The sequence below is a fragment of the Chiroxiphia lanceolata genome, chromosome 3 (genome assembly GCF_009829145.1).
Source record: "Chiroxiphia lanceolata isolate bChiLan1 chromosome 3, bChiLan1.pri, whole genome shotgun sequence".
Taxonomy (NCBI): domain Eukaryota; kingdom Metazoa; phylum Chordata; class Aves; order Passeriformes; family Pipridae; genus Chiroxiphia; species Chiroxiphia lanceolata.
The window spans coordinates 53,200,088-53,219,932 of NC_045639.1; the positions used below are offsets into that span (position 1 = coordinate 53,200,088).

Genomic DNA, 19,845 nt, shown 5'->3' on the forward strand with positions numbered 1-19,845 from the left:
GTCAGTTCTCTGCTCACCGGCTGCCAGCCAGACTTGGAGCACTGAAAGAAAAGCGGAGAAGGACTTGGGAAGCCTCTGAAAACAGAGGGCAGAGTGGGCCGCTGCGATGCCAGGACTTGCAGCCCCTGTGCTGCCTCTACTATCAGTGGCTGCACTTAAGATGAATGGTTTTCCTCTAGAAAAGAGTTCTTCGTGGTTATCTGTCAAACTCCATTAGCCTGAATTGCTAAATAAACCAGTGCTGGGATTATTTTACAGCTCTGCAATGACAGGGCTGGATTTTTTTTTGAGGCAAAGTATGAGAAAGTATGATAGTACTATGGTTTCTGTAACGTTAAAGTGACCCTTCCAATACAGTATGTTGAATAATACCTCAGAATCTTTTATTTTTTTTTTAATTATTCTGTCTATTCTTGGTAATACTTAAAGTGATTTATGACAAACAGTGTAGCCAAGCAAGGGTGTTATGATGGCGTAGTGTTAGAAGAAATAGTTTCAGTCGACATTACTACCAATACCGAACTGGGATGCTGTGGAAAACCAAAGCTTCTCTGTCTGGCAGAGGTAGGTCCTGCACAGGTTGTCATCTTTCTATGTAGATTTTCAATACGTAACTGTACACCAGTTGTGAAAATGCTATGTTCTGTGGCACAGACAAAATAAAAAGGAGGCAAATGCCCAAGAAATGGAGAAGTGTCTTTCACCCCTTCCCCCTTTTGGGTTTGTGGGGGTTTTTTTGTTTTGTTTTCCTTTCTTTGTTTGATTGGGGTTTTGTTGTTGTTGTTGTTGTTGTGTTTTTGTTTTTTGTTTGTTTGTTTGTTTTGGGGGGTTGTTTGTTTTTGTTTTTGTTGTTTTTTGTTTGTTTGGTTGGTTTTTGTCTTGGTTTTGGTTTGTTTTTGGTTTTTTGTTTTGGTTTGGTTTGGGGGGAGTTTTGTTTGTTTTGTTTTGTTTTGTTTTTTTAACAGGAGTGATTAATTGCTTGTGCAATGCAATCAAAGTTTGCAGCTTTGTTTATCCTTGTTGCTGATGTGGTCACTGAGTTAATTTTGTACACTGGTGACTTCATTCTGGTAATCATACATTTCTTTCCCTTTAGGGTGGATGATTTGATAATGTTATTCAATGTATAGCAAGTTACAATTTGGAAGCAAGGGCTGGAATTTTTTTATCTGATCACCCTCAATGGGAGAAGGGTATCCATGTATCATGGAGGAGAGGACCCTCTGAATAGGGCACTCTGTAGCTCTGAAGCTGCAAAGCAAATTTTTTAGTGGGGAAACATAATCCTCACTGTACTCTTATTGTTCTTTTAATGTGTGAGTAACATGCTGGTACTACAGGGGTACAGGAAAGGAAGCTTTAAGCTGTGTTACTGCTGTAGAGCTCTTGGCATGCAAAAATCAAGATCTGCTTTCAATTTTCCAAGGAACTGTGTCTCAAGTTTACTTTCGGTGTCTAAATCCTAGATCCTCTGTCCTCTTCAGGAAGTCTCAGAGCCAAAGGTAGGAAAGCATTTACTTTGGAATCGACACCCTCGGGTGTTTATGAATGGGTAAACTGAGAGTAGAAAAGACCATCCCAAACATGACGTGGTTTCCCCCTCCCACTTGTGGAGTGGACTGTGTAATAGGTGACAGGCAGGAAGTCCAGCCCCTGTCCCTCAGCCTGAAACACACTGTTTTGCCAGTTGCTAGTGGAATTTTTTCTCTGGTGTCATGGGTTAAAAGTTGGTCCGATAGACTTGGAATGTGTTATGCCAAAAAGAACCTTTGTGGGAAGAATGTGTTGATGTTCCTGTCTTGGATTGTTCATCCTTTCTGCCATTTGCTTCTTCTTTTGGTAGGGTCTGTGGGGCTACTCAAGGTATGGCTTTTTGAACTGTGTCCTAGTCCAAAAATAACCTTTCTTCTACCTTCACCAAAGCTGATGTTTTGGCACCTACAGTTTTGAGTGGGTATGCGTGAGAGAATATCCCCATAGCTACATGCCAACTATGGTTGTATTTGATAGGATGAGGTGGTTACTACCAGAAAAGACGAGAAAGGAGAAAGGTAGATGTTCTTGGCAGAGCTTTAGGAATCTTGGTTTGACCAGAAAGCCCCAGTCTCCCCTCCTGTTGTTATGATAAGTGAGGAGGGCTGAGGCAGAGACCTCTTCAGGAGTTTGTCTAGGTGAAGACTGCAGATTTGAGCTCAGTCTCCAAAGTGTTGTTACTCCACAGCTCAGGGTGGGCAGTGATGCTGGAGCCCAGTTGTGGCTCCTTTCAGGTGCACCATCCTCCCCACCTGAGGCCTCAGGCCTTGAAATCCCTTGAAAGCACCGTGTTAATCTGCATCAGGACCTGCCAGTATGCTTACAGCTGGAGTAGGCTGAGAAGAAAAGACCTTCCAGATCACTGAGTTCATTTCCCCTTCAAGGGCAGGAAATAGACCCTTTGACATATCAACTCTTTAACTACTGCAGCTACTGCATTGAGCAAAGATGTCAGCTGGCACTCCTGGTGTTGTGTGTTTTTTGTTTTTTGTTGTTTTGTTTTTTTTTAACAAGCTTAATAGCTTTTATTTAAATGGATGTGCACTTTAGCCATCATGTATAAATTCAATAACATTTACAAATGGTGAAATTTGTTTTTGCTGCCAAAGAAAAATAAGACCCTAGAGATTTAGATTGTATCAGCACTGGTGTAATATGATAAGGATCTTCAGGCTTGACTCAACCTTCCATATTGCACTAGCTTGAAAGCTATAAGGCCTAATTTAATTAAGCTGCCAGTATCTTGGACCCAGAAGAATTGGGTTGAGTAAAAGAAGGAATCACATCCCAGGTACAGGATGTGTAATTCTGTTGTGATATAACTATGATGCAGTATAGACCTGTCGGAATTAATGTTATTTTAAGAGTAGTAACCAGAAAAGGAGATTGTCCTTTTCTTGCTTCAACTGTGAAATTAGAAGTCCATATGCAATGTACTTATGAGTCACAGCATGAAAAGTGTCTGGGGTCATAATGGCTACTTATGTTTAATGAGAAAAACGATTGGCTTTAATTTGATCTGTAAGCTACCAAACAGTTTCTAATACTGGAAGCTAGAACTCTATAGCGACTAATGAGTCAGTGAGGAATTCTGTCTTTAAACTGAATTTTTAAGGCAAAATAGTCCTTTTTTTTAATTTAAATACAGGCATACTTGTGGTGTTTTGGTTTTTCATTCTTTGAATACAGTGATATATAATGCAAAGTATCTTGCCAAGAATACCACAGTATAATTATTATGGTATATTTTTATAATAGGAATGTGATTGAGATTGCAGGAATAAGAAATCTGCTTCTGATTTGTAGAAGCGTTTAACCAAAGTGCGTAGTTCTAAAACATACAGTAAATTGTTTCCAGTAAGAAACTCCACATTTAATCCAGCTACAGTGTTGTGCTAACCTGCCCCCCTCATTAATTTCACATATCCGTTCATACACAGCCATGCAGGAAGGGGAGGGCAGGTTCACATTCTAGCATTATGTATTACTTTCAGATTAAAAGCCAGAGTAGATTAAAAGTTAATTAAAGCTTCAAACCTGTAATTCTGTATCCTTATAAGAATTCACAAAGCACAGTGATTCTTTTGAAAATTTATGTACACATTAGTATCTGAAAGTTAGTTATATACAATTTCAAAGACTTTGTAATCCATTTAAAATTGACAGTGTTTTAACCATTAGGTGAAAGAGGATGTAAAAGTAGTTTGAGAGAAAGGGTAGGAATTGCTCAGGCAATTAAAACAAACAAAAAAAACAACACAAAAGGCTTTTCCTGGTGTGAAAACCCACTAGCGTAGTTGATGTACATCAAAACATGCAACATTTCTAACTTGATCTGCCATTAAAAGAAAACAAGTTGGTAATTTCATATAAATGAGGGGAATCTCTGTTTCCTTTTTTTTATTACTTTGAAATACTTTCAGATTCTCCACTACCTCAGCTCCTCTAATCCTGATGACAGTCTCTTGTGGTACTCTTATGAGCCATGCACTCAGGGCAGCTGCGTATGTGGCACTGTGTTTTCTCCTCTCCATGCCTTCCTGCTCCACATGCGCAGTCCAGAGGTGCCATTGTGGCCTTGCTCTGTGGTTGGGAGTCTTTACCTGCCCTTGTAGAAATACAGTTTTTAAACACAGCAGAAAGCACATGACTCCTCTTGCTTCATCACTGGAGAGTAGTTGATGAGATACACTCTGCCCTTAATATATAAAGGACCTTTGGAAAACTAATTATGTCACTGCAGAGTGAGTTGAAGCTCTGCCTTTCTTTGGCAGATGTTTATACCCATGTCAATGGCTGTGAGGGACTGTGCCCAGTGGCAGGTACTCCTGGTAGGAGTCCTGTCCCCTCTTGAAAGGAACTGCACTGGTGCAGGTAACAATCCTCTTGTTGGTGAAGAAAGTCTGAAGAGGTTGTGACACGTGGTTGCTGCTTAAGCTACAAGTCAAAAATAAAATACTTGATTAGTTTCTTTCTTTCTTTCTTTCTCCCTCAAGAAAAGGCTTTCTTAAAACGTTTAAACTGTGTCCTGGTGTATCATTGTGAAGAACTGAGAAGATGGGGGTTGGTCTCTTCTCCCAGGTAACAAGTGAGAGGAACAGAGGAAATGGCCTCAGGTTGTGCCAAGGGAAGTTTAGATTAGATATTGGAAAAAAAATTCTTCATTTGAAAGGTTGGTCAGGCATTGGAATAGGCTGCCCAGGGAAGTGATGGGATCACCATCCCTGGAAGTTCTCAAAAGACATGTGGGTGTGACACTATGGTTTACTGGTGGACTTGTCAGTGCTGGGTTAACAGTTCAACTCCATGATCTTAGAGAGATTGTCCAACCTTTATGATTCTATGTGGATCTGATTTTATAGCTAGGCAGCTAGCTCTAGCTATTTTTTTAGCTCTTAATCTAGCTATTCTTTTAAATGCCTTTTCCTTGTTAATGATAGGAAGTTTTAAATTTAACCTCTTCTACTGTGCATGAAGATTTTTGTTTCTGATAGCACTGGAGACTCTCATGAGTTCCTGCATTTCTTAATGAGCCTTCACTCAGTGGTACCTGTTTGATGGGATGATGTTATCCTCCTCTAGACCAATCCATTCTGTTATCTTTTTTTTTTTTTTCTTTTTGTCATTGTTTTTGCCACTTTTGCATGGATGCCATGTTTAGTAAAGTAAGAATCAACTTCCCTGTAAGTCTTCAGTAGTTTTGTGAGGGAGTTCAGCAGGGATTAAATGGTTAATTGTAGATCACTTATTATTCAACTGCCAGTGAAGATTTGTTTTAACCAGCCATCCAGAGGAATTAAAGACATCAAAATACATCAGAGAGATAGCTTTGGTACATGTGTTTGTCTCATGAGGGTAACTTTTTGATCCAGGCTAAAGTTTAACCTTGCTAGGATTGACGTTAGTTGAGCTTCTCTAATGTCCTGGGTGGTGAGTCTCAGTCAGGGAAATCTGATGAACCTCCCTAGGAAGGGCATAGTCTCTTCTCTTTTTGTAACTGGTATATGACCACTGTCCGATGCTGACTGTGGCTGTGGAACATTCAATCTGGCTCTGTGCTTGCTTCCCATCTAGAAGCTTGACATTTTCTGACCTGTAGTCTTAGAAAGTCTCAGCCTGGTTAATGTGACTGTATGGGAAGCAGATATCTGACAGCAGCAAAACTGTGTTTGGTATGTGTTCCCACTGTAGCAGATGAAAGCAGTGCAGGAGCCCATATCCCTTGACTCAGATCTTCCACCAATTCATAACGCAATATTTCCTAGTTATATCTCATATGCAAACGTAGTACTGGGATATTGTTGCTCTGATTCACTTTTGCTTGCAGTATGGTTAGTGAGTCAAGTTTGTACACCTCTGAGAGATTAAGACTGGAAAGGAAAGCACCCCTGCAATTGCTGAGCACTACTTGTATGTGTGCTTACCTTAATCTTAGAAAGTAATTTTCTCATCTAGCTTTCATAAAGCAGCCTCGCTATGGTGGTAATAATTAGGGAGTATAGGTGGCAGGCACTTCTCCGGAATGCCTGAGCTCATGTGTTTATTTTTGGAAGTAAAAAAAATCTGGGAGAACTTTATGTTGAGAAGCCCCAAGGTGGGGAAATGCATTTTTAGCTCTAGGGTTATGACTGGTGTTAATGGTTGGGTGTGGTGGGGATGGTGGGGTTCCCGGATTAGTATGTTTGCATAGCTGGGTTTTTCTGAATGTGTCAAGGGGAACCAGGGTGAAGACTGAAAACTTCTTTTTTAAGGAATGTGGTTATAATTGAAAGCAAATACACTCTTAATAGTCATCTTCGGGCACAGTGAGCTGCTTTCTAATTATGCTGATTATAATTGCTGAAAATATTCGTAGAAACTGGTTTTGCTCACAAGAAGTATTCATCTCTCTGCATAGGAAGCAAGAAAAGCACCTTGTCTTCTGCAGCGATAGGTTGCTGTGAGAAAAATAGTGGAAGCTGAACTCTGTGCCCTGCACTGTAATTTCCCGGGCTTGTGGTGTAAAACACGGTGAGTGTTTGGAGTGAGCACAACCAGAGTTTGTACATGACCACCACCCAGGCCCTGTGTCACACTGCCTTTGGGTATAAGCTGGCTTGCTCTGCTCCTGCTTCACCAATTGGAATTAGCAGAAATAAAATTGTTTCACACAAATGTGAAGCAAGCAAAAGGCATGACAGCTGATTTCCAGGGTGATGGTCTTTGTGCAGCTTCATAGATGCCCCAATGGGCTATCTCAGTGTGCGTGGATGTTGAGCCTATCACAGTTTTCTGGATGGCCAGAATGCTGAGGAAAATCCCTTGGGGCTATTTCTATGGGATTTATTGACTGTTCTGTTGTAGTGCAGACTGATTCCTGCACAGACTGAGACACTGTTTTGTAGACATTGTACCCTGAGATAAATTTATTCGTTCATCCATTATTTGGCCTGTATATGGGATCAGACATGTACAATGGACCCTGGTAGCAGCAGCTCAAGCCTTAATGAATTGAATGTCTGTCTTTTGAGTTTCACAACAGCAGCTTGCTTACTACCTACTCTGTTAAAAGGATTACCTAACCATTGCACAATCACTATGGAGACCAGATGGTCTTTTTGCCTGTTTCTTTAGACAAATTGTGTTTAGTGTTTCCTTATGAATAGATATAAGCCCTCCAAAGCCCCCTTGTTGAATGTACTTTCTGCTCCCAGATGAAGAATTCTGAACATAAACTCGTTGCTTGTTTGTGATCTGTGCCTCTTAGATATAGGAATGCAGTTTTGCTGGGTGTTCGCAATTTGTTCAGCAGCTTGGAGCTTAGGAAGTTTGTGTGTTTTCTTCTGTTAACTTGAATCAATAGTCTTTTGTTCAATCAAAGTTGTATATGACACTTTAAAAACTGTTTACATAAAGGAGTGCACTTAGTAGCATAGGCAAATCAATCCTGCAAGGGAAGCGTGTCATAAATAGCAACCTTCCAAATTGTTGGAGAGAATAAACAAATTAAACAGATTTTTTTGAGTGTAAAATGAAAGTTCTGAGGCTGATCTGTTTTATCAAATATCTTCGTGATAACAGTCGTGAATTTATCTTTATAGGTCTGTAGCATCTCTATCATGATATTCTTTTCTAAGTAATTTATTTGCTAACCTTTTTCTAGGCTTGCTGTTAAGACTGTTTTTGGTTCTAGTTTGCAACCTTTACCTTTGTTTTTGGTAAGCAAAATACCTAGGTTACCAGTGAATTAATTTAAATATCTTCAAGGTTCTTATACAGTGAATAGCCACAAAAAGAGCAAAATCCAGCATGTTCAAATCAAGTAGGTACTCAATAGAAAATGATGAAGAGTAGCCACGGAATTTAGGCAGAAAAGAATAATTTTGGTGGTAGTGTATTAAGAACGGTTTCTAGCTGTAATGCATTTTCCAAAACTGAGTCTAAGATGTTGTACAACTTCTTTCCTACTAATGTTTCAATCCCTACACTGCTGGTGTGTTCTGTGATCCAGCTTTGGTTCTTTTGCTGTGAGTTGCAGCCTTTGTGTGCCAAGTAAAGAGCCAATACTTTCAGAGTGTTAGGAAGAACTTGGGTCTTGTTACCTTTGAGTGTGTGCAATGCTTGGTGCTGCCTTTTTCTTATTTTACTGGCAGATTTACTTAAAATCAGAAGAAACTTAAAGAAGGAGGTTGCTGGGTGGCTGCTGGAGTGAATTGCATGGTGGCCTTTTGCTGCAAAGGTCATAGTTGGAATCCAGGCATGGGGAAGGATAAACAGTTGCTGTAGGACATTGCTCTGATCAGTTTGGTCCACATTGTAATGGATCACTGCACAATCCTGCCAACTGCAATTGGTCTTCCAAAACAAAAACTGGAGGGGGCTCAAAGTTTATCGTCATTTGTCAGTGAGAGGGGAGAAAGACAGAATTAGAAAATAAGACACTTAGTGACTTATTTGTACTAATTCAATTCCAATTGTTAAAGTATGTTTATAAAAATGTGTATCTTAAGTCCAGGAGTCCCCTTCACCAGCCTTCTCCGTTTGTAAACTCTGATTTTTTTTCTTATTTATTTTGCTTGGAGTAAAATGTAAGTTCTATTTGACTGAAAACCTTTTTTTTTGTCTGTTTGGTGTTTTCTAGGAAGGCTGCATGCAACTCATCCTGGGTTTGGCAAGCGTAGTAACTGGCCATGTGGACAATGCAGAGCACGCTAACTGCTAACCGTGCCCATGTTTGAGTGATCCTACAGGTTTGCTCTTTGTTTTATACTATACTTTTAATCTGTAAGTGCTCCGGGCTAGAAGTAGGGATGTCAAAACATATACAAAACCCTAGAAGATAAGAAGACTGTGCTTTCACTGTGGCTTATTTTGATGAAATTTTAGTGAGGTGGCAGTGTATTCTCCTATGGGTGATAGTCTGAGATCCAATGTGTAAAGCAGCATAGTGCCAATGGAAAAAGTACATTAATGTTGTTTCTGTAAATTGCAAACAGTGGAGATTCACTCCGAGTAACAAAAGGAAAAGAACAATTTTTTTACTTTAGGGTGCACTTCATGTAGGTTTGAAATCTTCAGTCACCTCACTGGGGCAATGTAACTGCTCCACTGTGTGCCATTCGCTGTGAAGTCTGTGAAAAGCTGAAGAGCATTTTACTAAGTGAACTATCTAACTGCACTGTGCTGAATGAACATAATGCAGTTTTGTGCTGTAGTGGAAGATGAGGCTATTTGCTAACTGAGTTATTTTTTGTTGGATTTTTGGCATTTTTTTTTTCCCTTTCTCTTAGATTAACTCCATTTAAACACAAAGCTGGGGTTTAGTGAACATTTTGTTGAGGCAACACTTGGTTGCACAGAAATCAGTCAAGCTGAAACTGCAATGGGCTTTCCTCCTGGCAGAAGGGATTTCTCTGAAAGTACAGTTCACTCTACATCTAAGTTATTATTATCTTACTGTCTCCCTTTCATTATGCCGTTGTTCTGGGAGCCAGAGATTTTGTAAGTTCTAAGAATGTTGCCAAGTGTGTGGGTGGAGAAAGGTGTTGACATGATTTCAATGGAGTTAGATTCCAGCATTATAACAGCAGGGTAATGAACCATACAGAGAACAGACTTTCCTAGGCTGCCCTTAAAATAAGTTCAGTTATGAATTTAATGTTGTAAATGGCTATTTAATGGCTTTTTTTGAAACAATTGTTTCATATCATTTTTTAAATAGACGTTTTCCTGTGTAAAGGGTAAAAATGGTCTGTTATTTTTTGCTCTGTCTTCTAGCCATTGTTTCTAATGAAACTCTTCTTAGTTTAGTGGAAAATGGGGAATTCAGAAAGCCAATACAGTCTTCAGGGATCAAAAAGTCATGCTGCTGCTACAGCTGGTGCCAAGCAGAAGCCTTGCTCTCTGAAAATTCGCAGCATTCATGCTAAAGATGAAAAGTCTTGCTCTGTGCATGGATGGGGACATACCAACAGTGGCTCAAACTACAAATCAAGGTCCCTTGCCAGAAGCTGCCTTTCACACTTCAAGAGTAGTCAGCCTTATTCATCCAGACTTAGTGACACTGTGATGAAGGTCCCCAAAAGCAGTGCCCATGCCAAACACAGGACAAATGCCTCAGGGGACTACTGCCAAGGAAATAATGCAATGTTTTTGCCGGAGAATGGTTTCCACTATATTGACCTTCAAGCTGGAAGTAATCATGCTGCCTCTCGAGAATGCAATGGCCACATTTTAAATTGCTATGGAAAGAATGAGAGTCTTGCATCAACCTCCCCATCAGAGGACAGAAAGAGTCCAAAAGTTCTCATTAAAACACTGGGGAAGCTGGATGGGTGCCTGCGGGTCGAGTTCCACAACAGCAACAACAGCAAGGTACCGATAGAGGAGTCCAGTGGACCAGTGCAGTTGCTGAGGTATTCACCTGCCTTGGAATCTAAGCCAAATAATCTGCTGGATGTCAGGAGGAACTCCAGTGCAGACTGTTCTTCAAGCCATCGTCTGTCACCTACTGATTCAAGGCTTCGATCTAGTAAAGGAAGCTCCCTCAGCTCCGAGTCTTCATGGTATGACTCCCTCTGGGGAAATGCTGGGGACATTAATGAGCTGGATGGTTCATATTTGACCAGGAGCACTCCGGATACAAGCATTCGTGCCAGTTTCCCAGCAAGCGAAAACAAGAAGTCCTTCAACCAAAGTTCATCTCTTTCCTCACTTCGAGATCTCTATAAGGATACAAATCTGGAAAGCACTCCTCCACCTGGGATCAGGCTGTCTGATGAGTATATTGGCACTCCTGGTAGCCTAAGCAACCGTGTCTCATTTGCCTCAGACATTGATGTTCCCTCCAGGGTAGAGCAGGGAAGTCCTGCACGTTACACCTCCTACACACTCCCATGCAGGAAGTCTAAGCCTCTCAGTGAAGATGCATCCAAGAAGGATACATTAAAAAACCGAATGCGACGCATCAGTGACTGGACAGGAAGTCTGTCAAGGAAGAAAAGGAAGCTGCAGGTATGTACAAATCCCAACCTAAGTGTCTGAGAATTGGTTTGTAGATTCCTCTTGTAAGAATAGTGATTGCATTGTGTTTGTCTTTCTTGTAGGATAATTACTTGCTTATCTCTTTTAGTACTTTTTGGAATTCTGAAAAGTACTGCATCCCTGGTGCTGTCTGAAATGTCAACGGCAAGAAAAGATATATGTTTGTGTGTGCAATTTTCCCTTCTTAAGTTAACTCCAATCTTTGCAGCCTAATGTCTCAGTGAATTTGCTTTTGAAATCATTGCATTACTTAAAAAGTGACTTGGGAGTTTTTAAGACTTCTTTTTGTTTCAACTATGAAAATATAACACTATATATATGTGCGATGAATCAGCATACATTGTCTAAAGAGTGCGGAAGGACCAGTAGAAGGAGGACATTGTAACTATCTTTGCAGATATTCTTTGTCTGTGTTACTGACTTCACCACTCGCTGTGATTTCACTATTGGTCTGTCTCTAGCAAGGCAAGCAACTGTACTGACTAGAGCTGCTGGTTCTGCCTCCACCTCCTCTGAAGACATTGCATGGAGCAACCTCCTCCTCCCTATGTGTCAGCTTAGTTAGCCACATGGAAAAGCTTGAGTTGCCATCTGGCTCACTGGGAGATGGTAGTGTGAACAAGAAGATGGGAAGGGGGCAAGAGAGAGGGAAAGGATGTTTCCTAGAAGAATTTAAGACTAATCCCATTAATAGGACTTTAGAATGCCTCTGTTCAGGAATGAAATTCTCATCTCTAGCTGTAGGCCCCACAATTGGGCTCTTTAAATACCAGACTGTGCCTGGACTCTGCACATGAGTTTGCAAGCTGAAATGGAGGGCAGAGACTTATTTTCGTTTTGATTTGGATTTTTTGTTTGTTTGTTTGTTTATTTTATTTAATCTTCCCTAGTGTTTCTCATACAGGAACAGTGACTGTGCTTCCCTAAATGAAGGGTGCTCCCTTTCAGCAACACTGAGGAGGTTCTGGCCACTTCAGAAGTTAGCAGAGAGAAGGGAACACCCACTTTTTCAACTTAGGCAGCAGCTAAGCAGTAAATCATAATACATGCTTTATGTGGCATGCAGAGCAAACACTGTCTCCTGTGCTGAAATTAGACAAGTATTGTGCTTAACAAGCATCTGTCATTGCAATGTTAAAACTCTATCAGACTCTTAGCTCAGAAATGAGGTTTGCCAATGTGGATCCTAGGTAGCAGCTACAGAACTGGGAAGTGAAAATGAAAGCCGTTTATTTGGATCACTTCTTTTGTGAGTTGCTCCTCATGTGTTTTATCAGATGCTATCTTTTCACCTTCTTACTCAGCTGTGAAAGAGAAGGCAGAAAAAACTGGAATCACGGAGGAGCCTCAGTGCTGTGTTCCAGGATTCTTCACTGGTTTCAACATTTCTAGCTGTTCTGGATTTTACTGCCAGGCTTTACATATGATTTCTGCATCCCAGACCTTTGCAATGTATTACTTAGTTATGACATTTCAGAATGGTATTTGTGGTGTGCGATTCATAGCTGTTTTGATTTCACTGTGCAGTGAACTGGCTTCAGACACAGCAAGGAAGTTTGGCTGGTGAGATTACATCAAGCTTGAATCAGATTCTGGTAGAGGGAGAACAGCCCTAGCTCCAAAAATGGTGGTTTCTTAGAAAAAAGGCATAGGAAATGGTTAGTCACTGATTTTAATCAGACAAATATCCAGCAACAGGAAGGACAAGAGGGAAGTAGTGATGTTTATAGTTTTGCAGTTCCTTGTGAGGCTTGGTCAGTTCCTTTCCATCTGCATGCTTTGAGTAAACTGCTGTCTCTTCAGGGTTTACTGTGTTGTAGTTTGGTAATGATGATACTTTCACTAGGCCCTTTGGCTTAAAATGCAGAAATATCATGAGTGGTTATGATCTGTTAGATGGTTAGTCCTGTTCGCAGGACTGTTCATCTCAGCAACTGTAGCCTCTGTGCCTTGCTTTGAACATTATGTCCCTTCATCGTACATTACTCAGAACTGAATATGAGTCACTTGGGCTGAACGTAGGTGAAAGCTGGAATATTTCCCTATAAGTGGGCCTAAGTGGTGGTGCTGGCTGGGCGGATGGATAGACCCTCCAGCTGCCCCAGTGAAAACAAGTCAGCCAAACTGCCTGCTTCATGGGGATGCAGGACCAGGAAGCACAGGTTTGGGATATTGAGGCCAGACCCTTGACTCTAGAAAGGCAGTGGAATTTAATCCTCTTTGTGAATGAATTGCAGCTTAAACACAGGTAGACTTTTCCCATCTTGAACGCTCTTTCCGAACCCTCTACTCTGATGCTTGCTAACTGGTAGAGTAATTGTAGTCCCAGCCAGTTTTTTCTGATGTCAGTATTGCCTGTGACATTAGTTATTTTTCCCTATTAATTAATCTGCTACAATTTATTTAAAGGGATAATGATATCTTTATTTGACCCAAATTTAGGGGGCTATGCAGACTCTCCTTGGTCTCCTGTGTTAAGATAAAAAGTCTGTTTCCTTTTCCTTCTGGCACCCTTCCTCTGCACCTGTTTAACTCATCCATAAACAGATTTGTGTATGGGATATTCCAGGAGGAGTCCTTGGCTGTGCCCTGTCCACTTACTTGAATGTTTCCTTATGTCCGACTTCATCTGATATATCCTGGAATTCATAGAATCATAGAATCAACCGGGTTGGAAAAGCCCTCCAAGATCAAACAAGCCCCACCCTTGATCCAACACTGCCGTGGTTACTAGACCATGGCACTAAGTGCCGTGTCCAGTCTCATTTTAAAAACCTGCAGGTACAGTGAATCCACCACTACCCTGGGCACCCATTCGAATGCCTGATTACCCTCTCTGTAAAAATTTCTTCCTAATATCTAACCTAAACCTCCCCTGGCAGAGCTTAAGACTGTGCCCTCTTGTCCTACTGCTGGTTGCTGGGAGAAGAGGACCAACCCCACCTGGCTACAACCTCCTTTCAGGTGGTTGTAGAGAGTGATGAGGTCTCCCCTGAGCCTCCTCTTCTCCAGACTAAACAACCCCAGATCCCTCAACCTCTCCTCACTGGACTTGTGCTCGAGTCCCTTCACCAGCCTCGTTGCCCTTCTCTGGACCTGCTCCAGCACCTCCTGAATATCCTTCCTGAACTGAGGGGCCCAGAACTGGGACACAGTACTCCAGGTGTGGCCTTACCACCGCTGAGTATAGGGGTAGAATCACTTCCCTTTGAGCTTGCCTTTCTAATAATGATCTTGATAAAGACTTGCAGTTCATTCTATTCCCTGACCGAGGTTTTATTGCATGAAGGTGGTCCTATAGTGTTCCCTACAAGGCATCATGGATACTCTACTGAAGAGCATGTCCTCATTTAGTTTAATCCATGCTGAAGTGGCATTGGGATGATGCTATATCACAATACACTATGTGTGAGCTGCAAGGTGTATGTGATGCATGTGAGACTTGTGGACAGAATTTAGGCAGACTTGCTGCACAGTCAGATACTGCTATAGGTGGTGGTGTAAACTCAGTATGTAACTCTATAACATGGAGAAAATTAGCAAATTCTGTGTAAAATGGAAATCCAGCCACCAGAAAACAGCTACTGAAGAAAGTTCTTCAGTGAACTCAATAGCCTCTTTATAGGAGTCATATCTGAAATTTTATTACTTTACAAGCCAGAGCCCTTAGTGGTATAAAGAGAATGTAAAAGAAAAACACATTGAGTCAACCTGCTTTATTTGACTTGAAAACTGGTATTAGATTCTCCTTTTAGCTTGGATCCTAATAAATGTTGCATTGTTTCCTATGCTGTTCTTTACAGATAATTATTACATGCGTCACTTTGGTCTAATTGGTATCTTAGCCCCTTTAACTTTTGTATTATCTATAACTATTCCAGAGTATATCTCAAACATTGAGAGATCTCCTTAAATACAGCTAAGCAGAAACAGTGGTGGTTTTCTATCATCACTAGGTGCAACAGAGGGAAAATGGGCAAAAAGTTGCCTGACGGGAAAACCACCAGGAGCAGCAACTTGGGTCAAACCTTTTCAGCAGTGGCAGATACTGCTACAGTGACAGCCTCCCCAAGAACCAACAGAGGCTGCCTGACTCTGCCAATTCAGTTCTTTAAGAAAAGAAAAATGTAAGTGATTGTTGTCATGGTGAAGTGGATTCGTTTTGGATCCTTTGTCCATTTACTCTACTCTGGTACTTCCTCATTTCTACACTTTCTGTGTGTGTGGAGAAAACATAGGCTGTGGATAGTGGCTGTTCATGGGCAGGTTGTATCCCACCCTTTTCATTAATGTTTGTTGTTCCAGGGGTGAGTCTTCACAGCAGACACCTTCTTATGTATGTGTCTTGTGTTGTTTCTCTTACTGGTGCTTTGGGACTGAAAGAAATACATATTCTTAATAAGCTGCATGCTAATGTTTTCTAGGGTACAGTAGCATTTCCTGGAGAATAGTCAAACAATTAAAATGCAGGAATTTGGCACACATAGTACAGTGACAGTAGTTAAAACAAGGTTGGAGAAAGCTGTCAGTTTCTGACTGAACTGCAGATAGCCAGTGCAGTTGTATAATCCATGTTCTACAGTCACTTTGAGGCATTAACGCATTACATGCAGGATTATTTCCTGGTTTGCCACTCCCTGTGTCTATTTTCCTCCCTTTGCTATGTAAAAAACAGCTAAACCATTGATGTTTAGAGAGTTACTCCTGGAGATCACTGGTTAGCACTCTGAAATAAGATTTGAGGAAGACGCTCCATTATCAGGAGAACTGAATCCTCATCACCAGACAGTGATCTGAAAAGCCAGACTTGAAGTTCAATGCACTGTAAGGGAACATGAGTTTCAGTTCAAACTGGCTTTTGTGAGGCCACAGCTAGCAGTGTCCTGCTGCTTTAGAAGCAGCTTGTCTGGCACTGCTTGGGGGGGCGTGCAATCCCACTGTTGTTCTTGGCTGTGTGTTGGAGGTCCTGATGCTATCAAAACACAGCACAGCTTTTCCACTTCAGTTTTGAAGAACATCAAGTAAGAAGCAAAAGAACAAAAAAGTAGTTGCTTTCAAAGCTGCTGGTGAGAACAGCTCACAGGAGACCGATGTTTATTTACTTTGTTCATATACAGTAGTCTATGAGCAACAAAATGCTTTTAGAGAAGCAGTCTAAACTTGAAAGTATAATAGCTTTATTATTCCTGAGAGTAATAGCTTCACTTCTTGAATCATTTATAGCCATCTCTTCTTTTCTCTTCCCTCACACTTTTACTGGAAAAGGCAATGTGTTTTTTGTGTTTTATTTTCTTGTGTCTTGGTTGCTTTTAAATTGCATTGGCAACACTTGAGTTTGGAAGACAATAAATGGCTTCTTAGGATGGATGATGTGGTTCTTGACAGTGAAGTTAGTCCAAGGAGCTCTGTCTTGGGTAGTACAGAAATCCTTGTCCATCACTGGATCCTGGAGAGTGGGGAGCAGTCAGCATATCGCTGGGAAAGGCTTGAGAAAGAAAAGGTCCAGTCTGGCAACAAGGTGCCATGTTGACAAGCAGTGGCAAGAAAATCATACCATCAGACCTGCGTATTCCAAGTAAAATTGGCCAGCCCTTTCAATCCAAGGGATGAAGTTGCACAGTGCAGTAGGAGAAAGGCCCATCAGTGCTTGATGAGATGATCAAGCTCTCAGGGGTTTTCCAGCAGTCAGAAAATACACACCTCTGCAGTCTGGAGACTGGATCCATGCCAGTCAGCAAGTGTGCCTTTCTATTTTTAAGTCACATATTCTATTAGATTAAATTTTAGTCAATTGATCAATACTAACAATCTTAAAATATTCTCACCTTTTTACCTTTTTTTTGTTGGCTAAGCACAGCTATATGACAAATAGAAAATGGAGGTAAATCAGCCTTGCTGGTGCTGAGCTAAATCTAGCCACCTTGCACAAATAGGATAGCACCAAAAGTATTGAAAACCTTACAATAATAAAAAATCTATTGTGACACTGTTCCTATTTGGACTCAAACAGGCATGTAAGCAGTGGTGCCTGGGTTTTAGATGGCGGATATAGTTGTCTCCTAAAAATACTCAGTTTCAGCCAGTAGAAGCCACAGTAGTCACTAATGAAATTGAGATTATTCACAGGCGTAAGAATTTCCAAAGTGCTCAGACTTAGTAGTGGGTTTTATGGGGTTCTGCTGAAAAAATTGTGAATGGTGGCACTGGTGGTGTCAGTGGCTGTTGAGGCAAAGCCTATAATGTAATGGTGAAAAGAGGTGGGCCTTGATGAAGGAACTGGAAGTGGCTATTCATGAAACAAGTTTAATTGCCAAATGAGATGTGTCTTTGATTGTAGCTCTGCTGACTGATCACTGATAAATTCCTTTTATGCACAGGAGCCAAAGTGTAGAGATGGGAGTGAATACTTAGACAGCAGAACGGACAACTTCAGTACCGACACGCTGGCACCATCACAGCTCTCTACCTTACTGTGGTCACCTGGCTCCAGCCATGTCCTGTCCCAGAGAAGCGAGTCCACCAATGCAGTCAGTAGTGATGCTTGAGGCAGAACATTTATGAAACTTCATGCGGGAGCTGGAGATGAGCAGGATGAACTTGGAGAATACCGAGACCTCATCAGAAACAGAGACTCCAGTGGCGAGTCCTCAGCTCCTTGGAGCAGCTGGATTTGTTGTATGAGAAAGAGCAAGGAGTGGTGCGCAAGGCAGGGTGGCTGATTTCTTCAAACCCTTGGTGACCCTGCAGAAGGAGAAAAAGCTGGAGCTGATCACACGGCGGAAGTGGAAGCAGTACTGGGTCACACTCAAAGGTAACCACCATGTTTATCATTCAGCTTGGCAGCAGCAGTTCTTTCCGTCGTGTCTCAGGAGCCTTTCGTGCATGCTGCTTCTGTTAGCAGGTTTTAGGGGGATCAGAAAATCATACCTACCTTTACAAGGTCTACCCACCGCTTAAAGTGGAGCATGTGCCTAAGCAACCCACTGAATTGAGGTGATGCTCAATGTTTTTAATATTGCACATGCAGCCTTGTGTTTCATACCATAGTGGGAGTTGTTTTGTCTGATTTCCCAGTTTGTGTATTCATGCAGAATTGGGGATCTAGAAGATGCTTTTGGATGTTTGAAGGTCAAAGACCAAACTGAACCAAAGCTGGGGAAAATACCAAAGTTACACCTCTGTCTTGGAGGGACTCAAAACATAAGGGTCAGGAGAGGTCACTGGTGCCCAATTCCCTGTCACAGACACACAGTTCCTTAGGCTCTTCTATGAAGTTTATTTAAAAGTAGGGTAGGTTAATTTAAAAGTTTAATTTATTTCCAGTGCTTTAGGTGGCAGTATAATGAAGAGGTGAACTCCACATGCCAAACATTTACACAAAAAAGTATGTGGTTCAGGGCAGAGGAGACTGAAGCAGCAGGCAGCACAGCAAGGCCTGTGGTGCCCAAGGCGTAGTTGCCATGGACCATTCCTAGGACTTACCGGTCTCCCTCCTTTCCCAGGATGGTCTTTCACCTTGCCTGCTCCCCGCAATACCAACCCCTTCTGGCTTTTAGTGTGCCCAGCTTCCCATCTCTCACAGCTACTGCTGCCGTGAAGCAGCCTCATGGGAAGGCAAAAGGGGTGGCTGCAGATGTGATTGTTGTGCTCAGCACTGCTCTCTCCATGTATATTGATGGCTCAGAGTGTGCTGCAAGAAGTGTATGGATGTCAGGAAGTGTGAGAAGGAAAATAACATCTATTGTGGGAAGAGTGAGTCATAGGCCTTTTTTTTTTGGAATTGCATCCAGAGGATTTGCCTTCAGTAAATATAATGCTAAGTTAATGAGTAGGGAAATGATCAAACTTAATAATTTCCTAGCGTATATGGGACTAGAGGAGAGAAATACAACTTTCCCACAGGTTGCCCCTTTTCAAATTCTGCGTGGGTGTAGACCTGAAGAAAAATGAACAGCAAACATCAGTTCTGGTAATGTTGTCCTTGACAGTGCTGCTTTAAAAGAAGCAAACTCACTACTAGAATGAGGCAATTCTGCCTATAATTCAGAGACTTGTTATCAAGGATCAAAATGTAGACAGTCTTAACAGTTTAAATCACTTACCATGATCATCAGATAGCATGATTCATGCTTACAAGAAGTGTATACAAAGGGAAAAACAGTATCTGAATTCCACCCTCTTATTGTGTGTATTTGTGTGTTACCGAGTAATGAATATGAATTGACTGCCTCTTCTAAAATTCAGTTAGTTTCTAAACAATCCTATCAAAACTCTAAACTGAAGTACATTATATAGTAGTAGTTCATGTAGTTCTGGAATAATGAGGCTTTGGCAGAGGAATTTAGGTGCTTCACGTTCATTTTTTTGCTATAAAATTGGCTTATTGGTGACCTTGTACAAGTTACATCCCTGCTTGCTAACTGAATTTCTGCAGCTACAGGAGAGGAATAATTCTTTGTAGAACCTTCATTAACTTCTAACATTATAGTTAATATATAAGTTTAGATACAATGCTTTTTACTTTGATGGTTGATATGGCTGCATTCATGGGTGCAGAGTCTCTTCCACTTTGTTAGCTGTTTTAAATATACATTCCTCATTTCCTTGATCTCTTACCTTTATTGTCTTGTGGAGACTTCTGATGCCAAATAAACTTGCATGTCTGGATATCAAGGCATAGTTCTGTTTTCGTAATATGCTATATCAAGATCAAGGTGCTTGCTTTGGTTCTCCTTATACCAGGTTTTGAATAAATCTGTATTTAATTTGTTCTTGAAGTTTAAATAGCCA

The 19,845-nt window shown here is 41.2% G+C and overlaps 1 protein-coding gene across 1 annotated transcript in view; it reads left to right on the forward strand.

Annotated features, from left to right (window-relative positions):
* The window catches only part of TIAM2 (TIAM Rac1 associated GEF 2), a 168,764-nt gene that overhangs the window by 70,769 nt on the left and 78,150 nt on the right, over nucleotides 1-19,845 (forward strand). The window contains 7 exon segments of the mRNA XM_032682222.1: nucleotides 8,654-8,762; nucleotides 9,823-11,025; nucleotides 17,433-17,592; nucleotides 17,595-17,612; nucleotides 17,615-17,699; nucleotides 17,701-17,773; nucleotides 17,776-17,866. Coding sequence (XP_032538113.1) covers nucleotides 9,829-11,025; nucleotides 17,433-17,592; nucleotides 17,595-17,612; nucleotides 17,615-17,699; nucleotides 17,701-17,773; nucleotides 17,776-17,866 — 1,624 coding nt within the window. The 5' untranslated portion in view covers nucleotides 8,654-8,762; nucleotides 9,823-9,828.